The sequence below is a fragment of the Trifolium pratense genome, linkage group LG4, assembly GCF_020283565.1.
Source record: "Trifolium pratense cultivar HEN17-A07 linkage group LG4, ARS_RC_1.1, whole genome shotgun sequence".
In the NCBI taxonomy this organism is placed as follows: Eukaryota; Viridiplantae; Streptophyta; class Magnoliopsida; order Fabales; family Fabaceae; genus Trifolium; species Trifolium pratense.
The window spans coordinates 42,007,172-42,020,202 of record NC_060062.1 but is presented as its reverse complement, the minus strand read 5'-3'; the positions used below and the strand labels follow the sequence as shown (position 1 = coordinate 42,020,202).

The window sequence follows — 13,031 nt, the reverse complement described above, 5'->3', positions numbered from 1 at the left end:
TAAAGATACAAATATGTCTTATAGGCACAAAAAGTGAAAATTATATTTTGTCAAGTGTGAATTTAGTTTTTCAAAAGTATAAATATTAGCTTATATAATAAATATTTGCTAATTTTGTGATCATTACTGACTTATGTTAACATGTCTCTTACCAACATATAAATTTCACTTTTAACGTGGATAAGTAGGATGATCGGAGTTCGAATCCTGACTCTCTGTATATATAATGCAATGTTCTATCAACTGAGCTAAGCTTACATGACCATCATATAATTATTTTGTAATGAATTTAATTTATTTTTTTATGTGTAATTAAAAACTGTAACCAAATTTTTGTGATTACTCCCTCCGGTCCTTATTATAAGAAAAAGTTTATTTTTTAGATTCATAGAATGTTGGATATATCTAGTCAATAATATGGATCAGATACATTCAACATTTTATAAATCTAAAAAGTAAATTTTTTCTTATAATAAGGATCTGAAGGAATAGTATGTAAGTCAAAAAAAAAAAAAAATCTAAGAATTATTCCGTTAACATTCTTCTAATAATGACGATCCGAGAGGGAGCAATTTATTATAGGAAGTAGATTGACGTTAGTTGGCGGATATTAGCTGGATGCTGAGCTGCTCGACGGGTGCGTGTTGTGAAATTAATTGAAATTGAATGGTAGTAGTAGTAATAAGATTTTGTGTCAAATTAATGAATAATAAATTATTTGAGTCAAAATAATAAGTATGATGATGAATAATTAGGCAGACAGGTGGCTTACTTTGCCACTGAGATAAGTAGATAACGAATTACTAAGTTGCTCACACCACCATTAATATTACTAGGAGTAATAGCACCATTAATGTCACCAAATATTGGGACCACCATATTTTTATTGTCAATAAACAATAAAGTGTCTATTAGGTTGATAAAATCAATGTGACAAGTAATTTTATTGAAGCTTCTCCGTAATTTTGAAAAGCACACTGTAATTTTCTCATACTCACAATGCACAAAGTGTAAGACAAATAATCTTAATCATAGATCAAACATTCAAACTTATAGTTGTGCTATCAAATCAAAAATCAGAAAACTCAAAACGAGTAACTGAGAACATACAATTGTATTCCAATGAGAATGGCAACAATGAATGTGAAAATCATGTCAAATTAGATTCTGATATCAAACGAAAATAAAAATATGCATAACAAGGCAAAATACCTTGTCCAAGCACTCTTATCAAAATACCTTGTGCAAGTACTATGGTTTCTTTATGATTCATAAAGCTATAGTACTCTGATCATTATTTACATGAACCAAGTCTCTTTGGTTCTGGAATCTTTTGTTCTCATTGTTGATTTTCATCATGATCTTTATTCATAGTCATAGATGATTTGTGTACACTACTACCATAGCATAACTGAAAACGGAAAAAAGGAAAAGAAGAGTATGTCGAGTACGAGAGGAAAGTTTGGCTTCCAATGATCATTAGGAATAGGGTAAAGGCCGAAAATAATATCGTCAAAAAGAAACAAGGCATGCAGACATAAATTAAATGAGAATTGGCCTTTTATTAAAACTGTAGTATGTAGATATAAAACCAGGCAGATAAGAGGATATATGCTTCAAGGGGCAAAGGTTGTGATGAAGAGAATAATTATTATATAGAAGTAACCAGAGGGGGAGGAAGATAGCTTTATGAACAATGTTGATAAATGTCAAGATTATCAGTTCACTCAAAAGCAGGTTTCGGTGCTTCACAGAAGACAGGCAGAGGCATAACTGAACACAAGACAACTTTCATCCCTTGAGATATCCTTCTTTTTCCAACAAAGCCTGGATGTCAGCACTGCTACTTCCCTCAGCTGCCTCAATGATGTTAGGGCTGTCCAATGGCATGACATCTGAGAGAGGATAGTTTCTGTTATTATGGAGTTGACTGATTGCCCTGCTTCCAACTCCCTTCAATATAACACTTTTGTGTAGGCCGCCAACCAGTCCTTCGTAATCGGTGTCACCACATTCTCCAACAAACACCACCATCTTTGACAGTTCAAAACCCCATCGAACATATAGGTATCTGAAGGAAAAGCACATAAAGTCATCAAATGTCACAGTAAATTTGAGCAAACAAATAGAGGAAATCATTCTAGAGGTAAGAAAGAGTTGTTTGCAAGAGCATAAACTCGTCCTAGAATGTCAGAAAAATGTGTAGCAAATGGCCACGTATCTCCTCACCCCAAGGAAAAGAGTGACGGAGATGTCAATATATGCAAGTTTCCAACTTTTGGCATAACAGAAATTTTGGAATGGTGGTTCAACAATACCTGAGGGCCTGGGAACGAGATGCCAGTACTGGAATTACATTTAGTCTTGTTCCATTCTGACAATATATAGGATGGCAACGAAGAGCTTGGATCCTCATTAACTTACGAAGCTCCTTCAGAGGGGGAGCCTGTAATAATAATATTGGACAACAAAACAATAAAACTCTAAAGTGAATCTAAGATAAAAATAAACATCACAAAAAATTTCACTTCTAATCTTAATGACTAAAAATAATTTATTTATACCGAGTCATGAACACTGGAAAGAAAACTTACCAATCCTGCCTTTCGCACTTTGAAAGCATAACAGTAGTCGGTAGAAAGCTGTTCAGCAGGACTCACAATTTGCTCGTTGCTCTGACCCTTCTTATCAGTTGTCGAGCCTGCCCAGCGTACTAAAGTCTTTCTCAGCCCTTCTCCACCCCAACGGTATTCAATGTGAGAGTGGAAATACAAGTCACCCACAAACAGGCGATCTTCAGGATTGAGGGATGGATAGTAGAGATCACTGCCACTGTTGCAAATATAAGCATCAAAATCATTGGGACTCAAGCCACTTGAGCTCAGAAATGACTGTATCTCAGATATTGTCATTGAGGTTGACAATATGAACCCTACAGACCCTTCAGTCCTCTCCTCTCCAGCAGCGTCAAAGATTACTTTAATCATTTCAAGAAGACCTGAAGTGGTATCACAATCCACCGCAATAACAAATAGTCGATTTCTACTCCTCAATGGCGGAAATTTACCAACATTTGAATTTTGACCTGATTTTTCAGCAGACCCACCCCTGCGTAAGTCCTTGGAAATGCCCTTTGACCATGACAAAACAGCATTTTCTAATTTTGCACTTCTATCGGTTGCATTTCCATCGGGATTTCCATTGGGATCGAAAGAATTATCATTTCCACCATCCCCATTCTTCTCTCCATCCAATGAAAACTTCAGGTTCAGAGATAAGTCATGTATATCTCTCAATGAATCACCAGGTGATTCTTCTGATTCTGAACTTTCGCCTCCATCCTCACTTCGTTGCCATTGAGGATGCCTTGGCTTGCAAGTGGCTATTTTAGACAGGTAAGTCTTACAATGCTCAGGCCATGAAAATAAATGAATATTCTTCAACCCATTCTGTCTACATTTTGCCCACAGTTGCTTGTTGCTTACAAGCTTCAAAAGAGCATCTGCAATAGACTTCTGATCATGGGGGTCTACAAGCAGACCATTGTCAAGTACCTGTACCGATAACCAATTAATCATGCAAGTTTCCCTGGGAGCCTCTACAAATCAATACATAACAAAATCACTGATCAGTAAGCATACCCGATGAATATCAACAGGACCTCCATTTTTAGTAGCAACCATTGGCAAACCATAAGCAGCTGCCTGTTCAACAAAGACATAAGTTAGTGTTTACAACTCCAAAAAGAAATCAACTACTAATAATTAATTCAAGATTTAGAAGATCACCTCAATTAAGGTAAGACCAAACGGCTCAATGAAAGCAGGATTAACGAAGACACCCTGCACAGATATCGGATCGGAATGAAATGTAAAATGACAACATAGCTTGCATGGGTAAGAGAATTAAACACAAAAATAATTTAGATTGACTCCCACAAACAGCGGCAAACCCACGTTCACTCCAAGGGTGAGCACCTGCGCCCTCTGGTCTTTAAAAACTTGCACCAAATATTCTTTCTTTTTTATTTTAGTTTGACCACTCTAAAATTATCCTACTGCACCAGCACACTCTTCTCTAAGCAAACACTGTTTAATGTCAGCAACTGTAAATTCAAAGTTGCATCTCTGCAGAAGGAATACACATGCATGGTGCATGATTTGTATTTGAATAGGAATTCAAATATTCCCCAAAATGACACTAATGTGGATCGAATAGTTTTGGGAGGTTGGAGGATATGCTTGGCCATTGATCTAGAGTAGTTCAACATGTTATGAGAGTGTGTGTGTGTGTGTGTGTGTGTGTGTGTGTGTGTGTGTGTGTGTGAGAGAGAGAGAGAGAGAGAGAGAGAGAGAGAGAGAGAGAGAGAGAGAGAGAGAGAGAGAGAGAATATTGATGACTAGTCCAAGTTTCAAAATTTAAATTTGCAAAGACAATTGTATGCCGTATGGTATGTGTTTTTTTTTTTTTTACATATATATAAAAAATTATTATATGTATATCTTTACCATATAAAAAAATTATATATTTATCTTTATATATGTATAATAATAATTTTTTAAATAATTTACACCCCTGGCCTTGGGTCCTACTCCCACAGGTGGAGAGTATTCACACCAGATTGTTTTATCAAAGTAAATAAATGTAAGAGGATGTATTCATACAAGACGATTATATATCATGAGAAATGTATTCAGTATTCACACAAGACATGGTGACTATCTGATATGAACTGAAGAGGAAAGAAAGAGACACGGCGGGGAGCCGGGAACGGGTTTCAAGTAGGATGCATATGTACGGTATGATTCTGGTACCAGATACGGGAACTGGTAAGGATACGACATTTTTAAAAAAAAAAAAAAAAAAAACTAAGGTACAAGAACGTCAATATTTTTTCATTATAATGTAACATTAAAGAACTAAATTGTTCAAATGACAACAAATATCACAATAAAAAATTATACTTGTTCTAGAACTCGAGATCTACTACAAAAATCACCCTACTATATAATATATAGATAAACTCTCTCTCAACCAGAGAAAAACAAGCAACAACGAGTTTGCTAAAACAGTAAAAGTAGACAGTTATATCAATTTTCTAGTCCAATTAAATTGGTAAAGTTACCTTTGTCTTTGCTGCTAGACGATATATTTCAGGAACATCAGATTGTTTGTGGTGTTTAGGATATGCCACTTGCCCGTACAGATCATACTTATCAATCAGCTTGAGTACTGAGAGAAGAACAGAAGAACTTGTGCTTGACATTTCATCAATTCCATCTCGGTTACCCATAATTAATGTCTGAAATCAAATACCACACATGGGTTACTGGACATGCTATCACTCAAGAAATGCAAGTCAGCACCTGAAAACCAAGAACAGTGATACTAAAGAAATGCAGAATGATCATTCACAGTTACATACGAGGTTAGCAAGTTCTCTAAGAGGACGGCATTCTCCAAAAGCTTTCACCAAAGTTGTGATATTCTTTTTAGGATCCGGTCTGGCAAGAGCGAGTATCACAGGCTTGCGAGGGTTGGTAAAGAACCGCATTATCTGGTAATCACAGTTTAAATTGGCATTAATTCCTTTTTGCATTGGATTTACAAGCAGAACTTGCTAGTCAGGTCGCATCTAATAAATTGTAATAAAAGTGTCGAATTGGCTAATTAACCAAGAAACATTAAAAGAAATGCAGAAAGCAGATTCCAAACCTCAGACCAAATAGGTGGATCTTGGGGGGCAGGATGATCTAAAAGCCCTTCTGGTTCAGTTTCTATATCACCATCTAGTGGAACAATATCATGGAATTCCATACCCGGTGGAATTACCTGCAAGATGTGTTGACATTATGCTAAGATCTGATTTCACATGACTTGCAACCAAGTATTACTAAAACAATAAAGGACTCGACAATAACTGCTGTTATCAATATATATGATGCAAACTATGAGGTATGTCAATGCATTATTATAAAAAAGTAACATATTATCCGTGATCAAATTTGTTTTCATACACACAAAGTAAAATGACTAAAAAATTTGTTCTCATCCCAATTTAAAATTAAAAATAAAATGACAATAAAAAGTGAAAAATTGGTAATTTGCTCATGGATAATCCTATCAAGTAAAAAGTAAGCAGCAAGACATTTTGCTCCAAGTGTCGGGTTAAAAAGAGACTCGGAATAGTCACCATGGGAGAAAGATGAACACACTATCTCTCAATGCAAATTGCAAATGTATGTGAATATCAAAATGATATTTTAACTCTAGCTAGCGGAAAATTACTTTATTTAAAAATCAAGACTGCTTAATATGATCAACAAGAAAGGTGATTAAGGAGTTGCTAGAAAGTTCAATTGTGGTCCAGTACTTACCGCCACACGAGGCATGTATCTACCATAACAGCTCACATTACGCCTGATCCTTGCTCGTATTTTACGCTCCAATACTGGATCAAAACCGTCATACAAGCGCCACTGCTCTTCTATTTCCTGTCTAGTGCTTGTTATAACTATTTCAGAACCATCAAGGGCTAATTCTTCAGCTTCTATCCTACGCACGATCTTGTAAGTTGTGTTTATTTCATCCCTTGATAATCGGCCTTGCTTTAAAAGTTGTTCCAACTTATCTCGACCAAGTGAGTGGCCAGTAAAAAGCATTGGTACATTTAATGCACCGGAGAGAAGAGCTGCAGAGTCACCTGCATCTGCATAATGCCCGTGAATGGCAACCGGCCAGACAGCATGCCCACTGCCAATTTGCTCCCCAAGAGCCTTAGACATCTGTATAATGTGGCCAATCGCTCCATCAACAAATTCCGGAATGTAAGGCCAGAGTTCTTCTTTTGGAATATATTTATTTCTCGGACCAAAGGGAATACGAATGATGTAAGCGCCGCTGCTCTCTCCCATGTCATCTCCGAATTCATCCGTGTTTCTAGGAGACAACATTTCTGTTGGTTCCCCATAACTGTAATCTACATCCGGCGACGAGACTTGCCTAGTCAGTAAATCAACCCGATAAACTCCCGGCATTGATCCCAGGGCCCGTGCAAGCTCCACAACATACTTAACCTACTCAGCAAAAAAAACAACGAACAACTCAATTACTCCACACAATCAACTAGATATTAGCAAATTTAAGACAATACAGCCAGTGTATAATAACCACGCAATCAGAAACGAAAAAATTAACCGATTGTTAAAACGCGGGAAAAGAAATAAAAGATAAACAGAAGCATTACCTGACCACCCGTATCAGAATCACGCCCCAGCTCCATATTCTCTCCACGTATGAGGCCGTGAATGCTGCAAGTAAACGCGGTAAATTCAAAATTAACAAAACAAACTAAACATAAGTGGGTCAAATTAAATTATAATAATAACATAACATTGATCATCATCATCAGCAACATAGCTCAATCCAATCCAACTTTAAATTCAATTACATAAAAAACTAAATGAAACAGAAATCCAAAAATGATAGTAAGACAAAATAACAATACCTTATAAGAACAATGTAGAGCTTCTTGCCTTTATGACTATTAGCCCAAGTTTCCATAGCATCAGCAGAACTAATTCTGGGCAATCTAGATTTAACAGAATCACCACCGTGAGCAGAAACATCACTCACCGGATCTCCTCTTTCACCTTCAGATAAATCCTCAGACATATCAGCAGTAGCTTCTCTTCTCCCTCTTTCACGTTCCAGCCTCCTTTTCGTCACTCTCTGCACCGCTTCACTCTCAAGCTAACCAAATCCATCACAATCACATAATCATAATCATAATCACATCATCATAATCATCATAATCATAATCAACAATAACAACAACAAAATCAAAGAAATGAATGAACCTGCTTCTTCTGACGAGCGAGGTTCCAAATTCTCCAACACATATTTTCCAATCTAGTGTTTCTCTCTTGAGGACTTCGTGAGGAAGAAGCCTAATAACAAATCAAAGTAACAAAATCAGATAAATCGAAATGGAATTAGAGAGAGTTCAATTGAATTCAACTATAAACATACATACCCGAACCCATGAACGATAGAGATCGGTTTCATCAAAACCAATAACTTCTTCAACAAAGTAACGAGTAGGACTGAACCTACCACGTTCTCTGAGAAGAAGAGAAGACTTAGCATCATCGAGACCAGGACCAACGTCAAGAATAGCTTCAAGGTAACTATTTAACCAATCATTTCCAGCCATTTTTTTTTGTTGTGACTGTAACTGACTAGTTCTACGCAATTCTTGTTGTTACGCTTTTTAAAGACGCACGAAGAAGAAGGAGTGAAAAGAAAGAAGAATTTAAATAAAATAAAAAAAAGAAATGAAAAAATAGAGAATATTCGTTGTTCCGAGAAAAGAGAAGTCTGGAAATGGACTATGGAGTGACAGAGAAGTGTGCTTGCGAGAGCGTCGTGCCTTTAAGCGGTTAAATACATCTTCATTTTTATTTTTATTTTATTAATTAATAAAAAAATGATTTTGGGTTTGATCATATGACATGTGATTGGACTAGGGATTTGAGCAGCTCTTGACGCCTGTCAACCAGGATTGTTTTGATGTGGTGAGGAATAATTGTTAAAGTTAAAAAAATAAAAAACTATTCATTAGAGATCTGGCAAACATGGTTGAAACTCGATTTCTGATTCATACGTATGAAAAAAAAATTAATTGAGATGAGAGAACTCATCTTGGAAGGAGATTAGTCATCTATAATGATTGTGGAAAATTCGTACCAATATTATAGTAACAAAAAAATCATGGTTGAAACTCACAATACAATCGTTAGGTTTTTAGTACGAATTCTGATTAGCAATGCAATATTTGTATTTTCATATTTGAATGACCTAATATTGATATCGGTTGAATGTGATTTATGGATAGTTTTCAAAACATTTTTATCGATATTTGTTTATGTCAATTTGCATATCATAAAATATTTACATTGTGTCCATTTCAATCTTTTAATTTATTAGTTTTCAAAGAGCTTGATTTTTTACTCGAACCCTTCAAAAGTTTAGTTAGATATCGATATTTTATATACAAAATTCAATATCATATTATATTTTATATTAAAATAAATGATATTTTTAAATGCATTTTGTATATAGCATATCGGTATCTGACTACAAAATTAACTTTTTTATAATATATATACAATGATATTAAGTTAATATGAATTTATAGAGAAATGTTTCTCTTTTTATCTCTCTTTTTATAAGAATTTGTTAGTTTCTCCGGTAGTTTTTCACTTTTTTCTGTCACTTCAAACGGTAATTTGATAAGAATGATATATATATATATATATATATATATATATATATATATATATATATATATATATATATATATATTTCTCTTAATTTGCTTTTTCACACTTTTTTCTCCCGCCACTTTAAACGATAGTTCAAAAAGAATTCGTTATGTTTCTCTTGATTTATTTTTTCTCACTTTTTTTCCTTGTGACTTCAAACATTATCATTTTTATTATTTTATCCAAATTTTAACTAAAATCACACTACATCCAGCTTAAAATGTAGAGATCCAATTAGTTTGGCAATCTCCTTTGAAATCGATATGGTAAACAATTTTAATTTTAAGTTGTTGAGTATCATGTGACACGGCGTCTATTTTGATTTTTGAATTATTAGTTATTGCTAATGGTTTTACTTTAGCTTAATTTCACAACTATTGTTCCTCATTCGGATTTTCAATTATAAACAACCTTAATAGCAAGTAGTGGTCCAGCAGATCTGAAAGGGACTCTGATATCATACTCTTTATAGTTAGGAGTTGAATCTAATTCAACCCTATAAAATTGGCTTATAAAGTGAGAAGTGTCGTTACTTATAACATATAGTCAAGTCATTTTACAAAATTATGTGAGACTCTTAACACTTATTTCAAATCATATTTTAACCTATTATCCATTTGGCCTTCAATTTTTCACATTCATAGTTTAATCTTGTGATTGTGATCTCTTCCTTTACAATATGTTCCAAGACAATGCAACGAATATGTAGATTAACTCATGACTAAATATAGTGCATATCAAATATAAAACTATGTCTACTGATAATTTAAGTATCAACAAACTTCGTTTGTAATTTCTATCCTGTCATTTGGTTCTTCAACTTAATCAAAATTATTGATGATACATTGAATACTACAGTGTCCTTATTATGTAAAGTTTGATTTGTCTTTATATTGGCAGCTAACACTCAAACTTTTACTAAATTATGAATATTTGCATAAAAACTAAAAAGAGTTAATCTAGTAATCTAGCACAAGAAGTGCACAGAAAAAACAAAATTCAAATTGTGGAATATGAACTAAATTCTTATCAACTAAATTAAACCTTTTTTTTAAAACCGCTAATATTAATAATCACTAGTATCATCGGTTTTTGTTGAACACAAGAATTAAACTTTTTAACCTTCTTATCACTTCACTTCTTAACTCATCCATAATTCACATAAGTCACAAATCATCTTAATACTCTTGAATTTGAATATTGGGTCTAACTCTATCCTACAAAAACATATTGTAAGGTGAAAAATGTTTCTACTTTATAAATACATATTCAGATCGTATTGCAACTGATGTGAAATTTCTTAACAAATATTTCTCTCCAACTATATATCAACCAACTATCATATATATTAAATAACTTTGATATGTTATTGAGGAATAACAATATAGGGAATATCTTTCTGAGAGAATAACAGTTCTCAATATTGAGCATCTCATCTATTTTTAAGAAAATTTCAGACAACCATGCCAACATTGAAGATATCATCACAATCCCTAATGAAGATGCTCACACCATAGGCATGATCCTCCATAAAATGGAAACATCAATATCTACCATATAAATGTTGGCTCCCAAACTTTTGGCATATTGTCAAAAATATTCATATGAGATTGAGCATTTCTCATTGTTTGGTAAAATAATATTCTTTTGTGATCAGTGATCCTTTGGATAATCTATATTATTAACTATTATATGCCTAATGAGCAATACACTAATTTAAAAGAGATTCTGTCAAAAAAAACTACTACTAGTACTACTAATTTTAAAAGGAACATATTCTTAATTATTTCAAAAACCCAATGTGTAAATTACACGTGTACGGTTATCTTCCCTACCTGCACGTGAATGTCTCATAATTTTTAGCTAAAAAAGTGTATGAGATGTGAATGTATGATAAGTTGGTGCTTATAATAATAATGCATCAAATATGATGTCGACCAAAAATAAACTGTTCACAAAAAAAAACCCACCAAATATTTATGATCCAGCGGCTAAGATTTGTTAGGCATTATTATAATTAGAATATATACTACCGAACTTATCAGCAAAATGTCTAGCCTAATATTCACATGCATTGATATAAAATAAGAAATTTAAACAAAGTGCTTGAAGTTGAGTTTCATCTAATTAATTAGGAACAAATCAACATAAAAATTTGAATATAATTGGATGAAACAATTTTTAGTCGTATTATTCACCTAAACTTACTTCGAATTCCGAAATATTATAAGAATTTGATGCTGTGCGTGACTGGTTTTCCTCGATACGGGATTCTCTGACCACTTACAAATCTGTTGAGATTTACAGGACTCGTTTTTTGGGTCTCTGAGGGTTTCCAAATCTGTTGAGATTTGAAGGTTTCTTTGTATTTGGTCAACTTTTTTCGCACTTGTGTTGACTGCGAGCTGGGGACTTAACTGTCAAGGTTTTCATTTTGCCGTTGCCCCATTATTTTTTGCCTCACAAAGCTGCTTTTTGTATTCTGATGGACCGATCACTTTTGATTCGAGATCAGGAGTTAGAGTCTTAGAGCATCTTTTTGGGTCGTGTTGATGGTCCTCTTTAGTGGTATTGTGTTTGTGGTGTTTGCTCTATGTGATCTGGTGATTGTGGAGTGTGTACTAGGTGGTATACGTTTTTTAGCTTTCTCATTAGTGTTCCGCTTATATACGACGCCTCTATTTTGTAATTCTGTTTATCCCGACCTATGTTCGTCTTGTGCAGAGACCGGTTATTATTAATAATTTTTTTCCGTTTCAAAAGAAAAATATATAGTCTCATTCCATTAAAAATTGAAGTTTTACTTGAAATAAATTTATAAGAGAAATCTCTATATAAAAAAAATTAAAAAATTAAAAGATAAATCTAAATATACACTTCACTAGTTCACGACATATAGCATAATTTTTAGTTTTTACTTTTTTTTTTCTTTTTTTTCTTTCACCACCAGTTTTAATCTGGTTCGGAATCAGTTTTGACATCAAGTGATTTCAGTCTCTTCCTATCGCAGTTGCGGGCACCATGCATCTCTTGTCATCTTAATTGTAAAAGAGATTTTACAAGTGCATTCAATTAAACCATATCATATAGATATTTGTGAAAATATTTTAGAAACTAACATAAGAAAACTATATTATGATGTAATTAAATTGAATGCATGTCTAAGAAAATAGTACATTATATTGTCTATGGATTTGACTTCTTTGAAATGAATACTAGTTATAATAAAGTCGAGCAATCAATAAATGTTTATCGACATTTGATATTATTTATTTTACCCTCTAACAGGAACAATTCATTTTAGGCTGAGACTTGTACCTAACGTGCGTCTTTAGGACACATGTTAGTGATTTAAAAAAGAAAATATTTTATCATAATTTATGAATTTAATTCATTTTTTAAATTTTATCACAAATTAATTATACAAAATTTAAGGGGTTGTTAGCAATTTCCTTTCTATAATTGCAATCGACCAAAGTCAATAAATAGTATACAAATCTTTTTTCTATTTTATTAATTATGGCAAAAATGTAATCATCTCAAAGGAATTTCAATTTATACATCAATATAGTGTTAGGAGAGTTGACAACATAACTCACATTTGCTTCATAGCACCGTCTATTGTAGTTCAACATGATAAAAATAAAATTAAATGTCTTATTGTCTTAATCTAATAGTGATTTTAAAGGGTTAGGAGAAGTTTTA

At 33.4% G+C, this 13,031-nt stretch overlaps 1 protein-coding gene across 1 annotated transcript; it reads right to left on the bottom strand.

Annotated features, from left to right (window-relative positions):
* Nucleotides 1–897: 897 nt before the first annotated feature.
* On the bottom strand, nt 898–8,506 carry LOC123881916 (probable sucrose-phosphate synthase). The gene is made up of 13 exons (XM_045930675.1): nt 8,036–8,506; nt 7,860–7,949; nt 7,508–7,752; nt 7,247–7,310; nt 6,378–7,076; nt 5,716–5,832; nt 5,426–5,557; nt 5,126–5,302; nt 3,789–3,842; nt 3,642–3,704; nt 2,595–3,554; nt 2,319–2,446; nt 898–2,071 (listed from the first exon to the last, which is right to left on the bottom strand). The coding sequence occupies exons 1-13, from the start codon at nt 8,213–8,215 to the stop codon at nt 1,792–1,794; spliced, it is 3,189 nt and encodes a 1,062-aa protein (XP_045786631.1). The 5' UTR covers nt 8,216–8,506; the 3' UTR covers nt 898–1,791.
* Between the last annotated feature and the right edge of the window lie 4,525 nt (nt 8,507–13,031).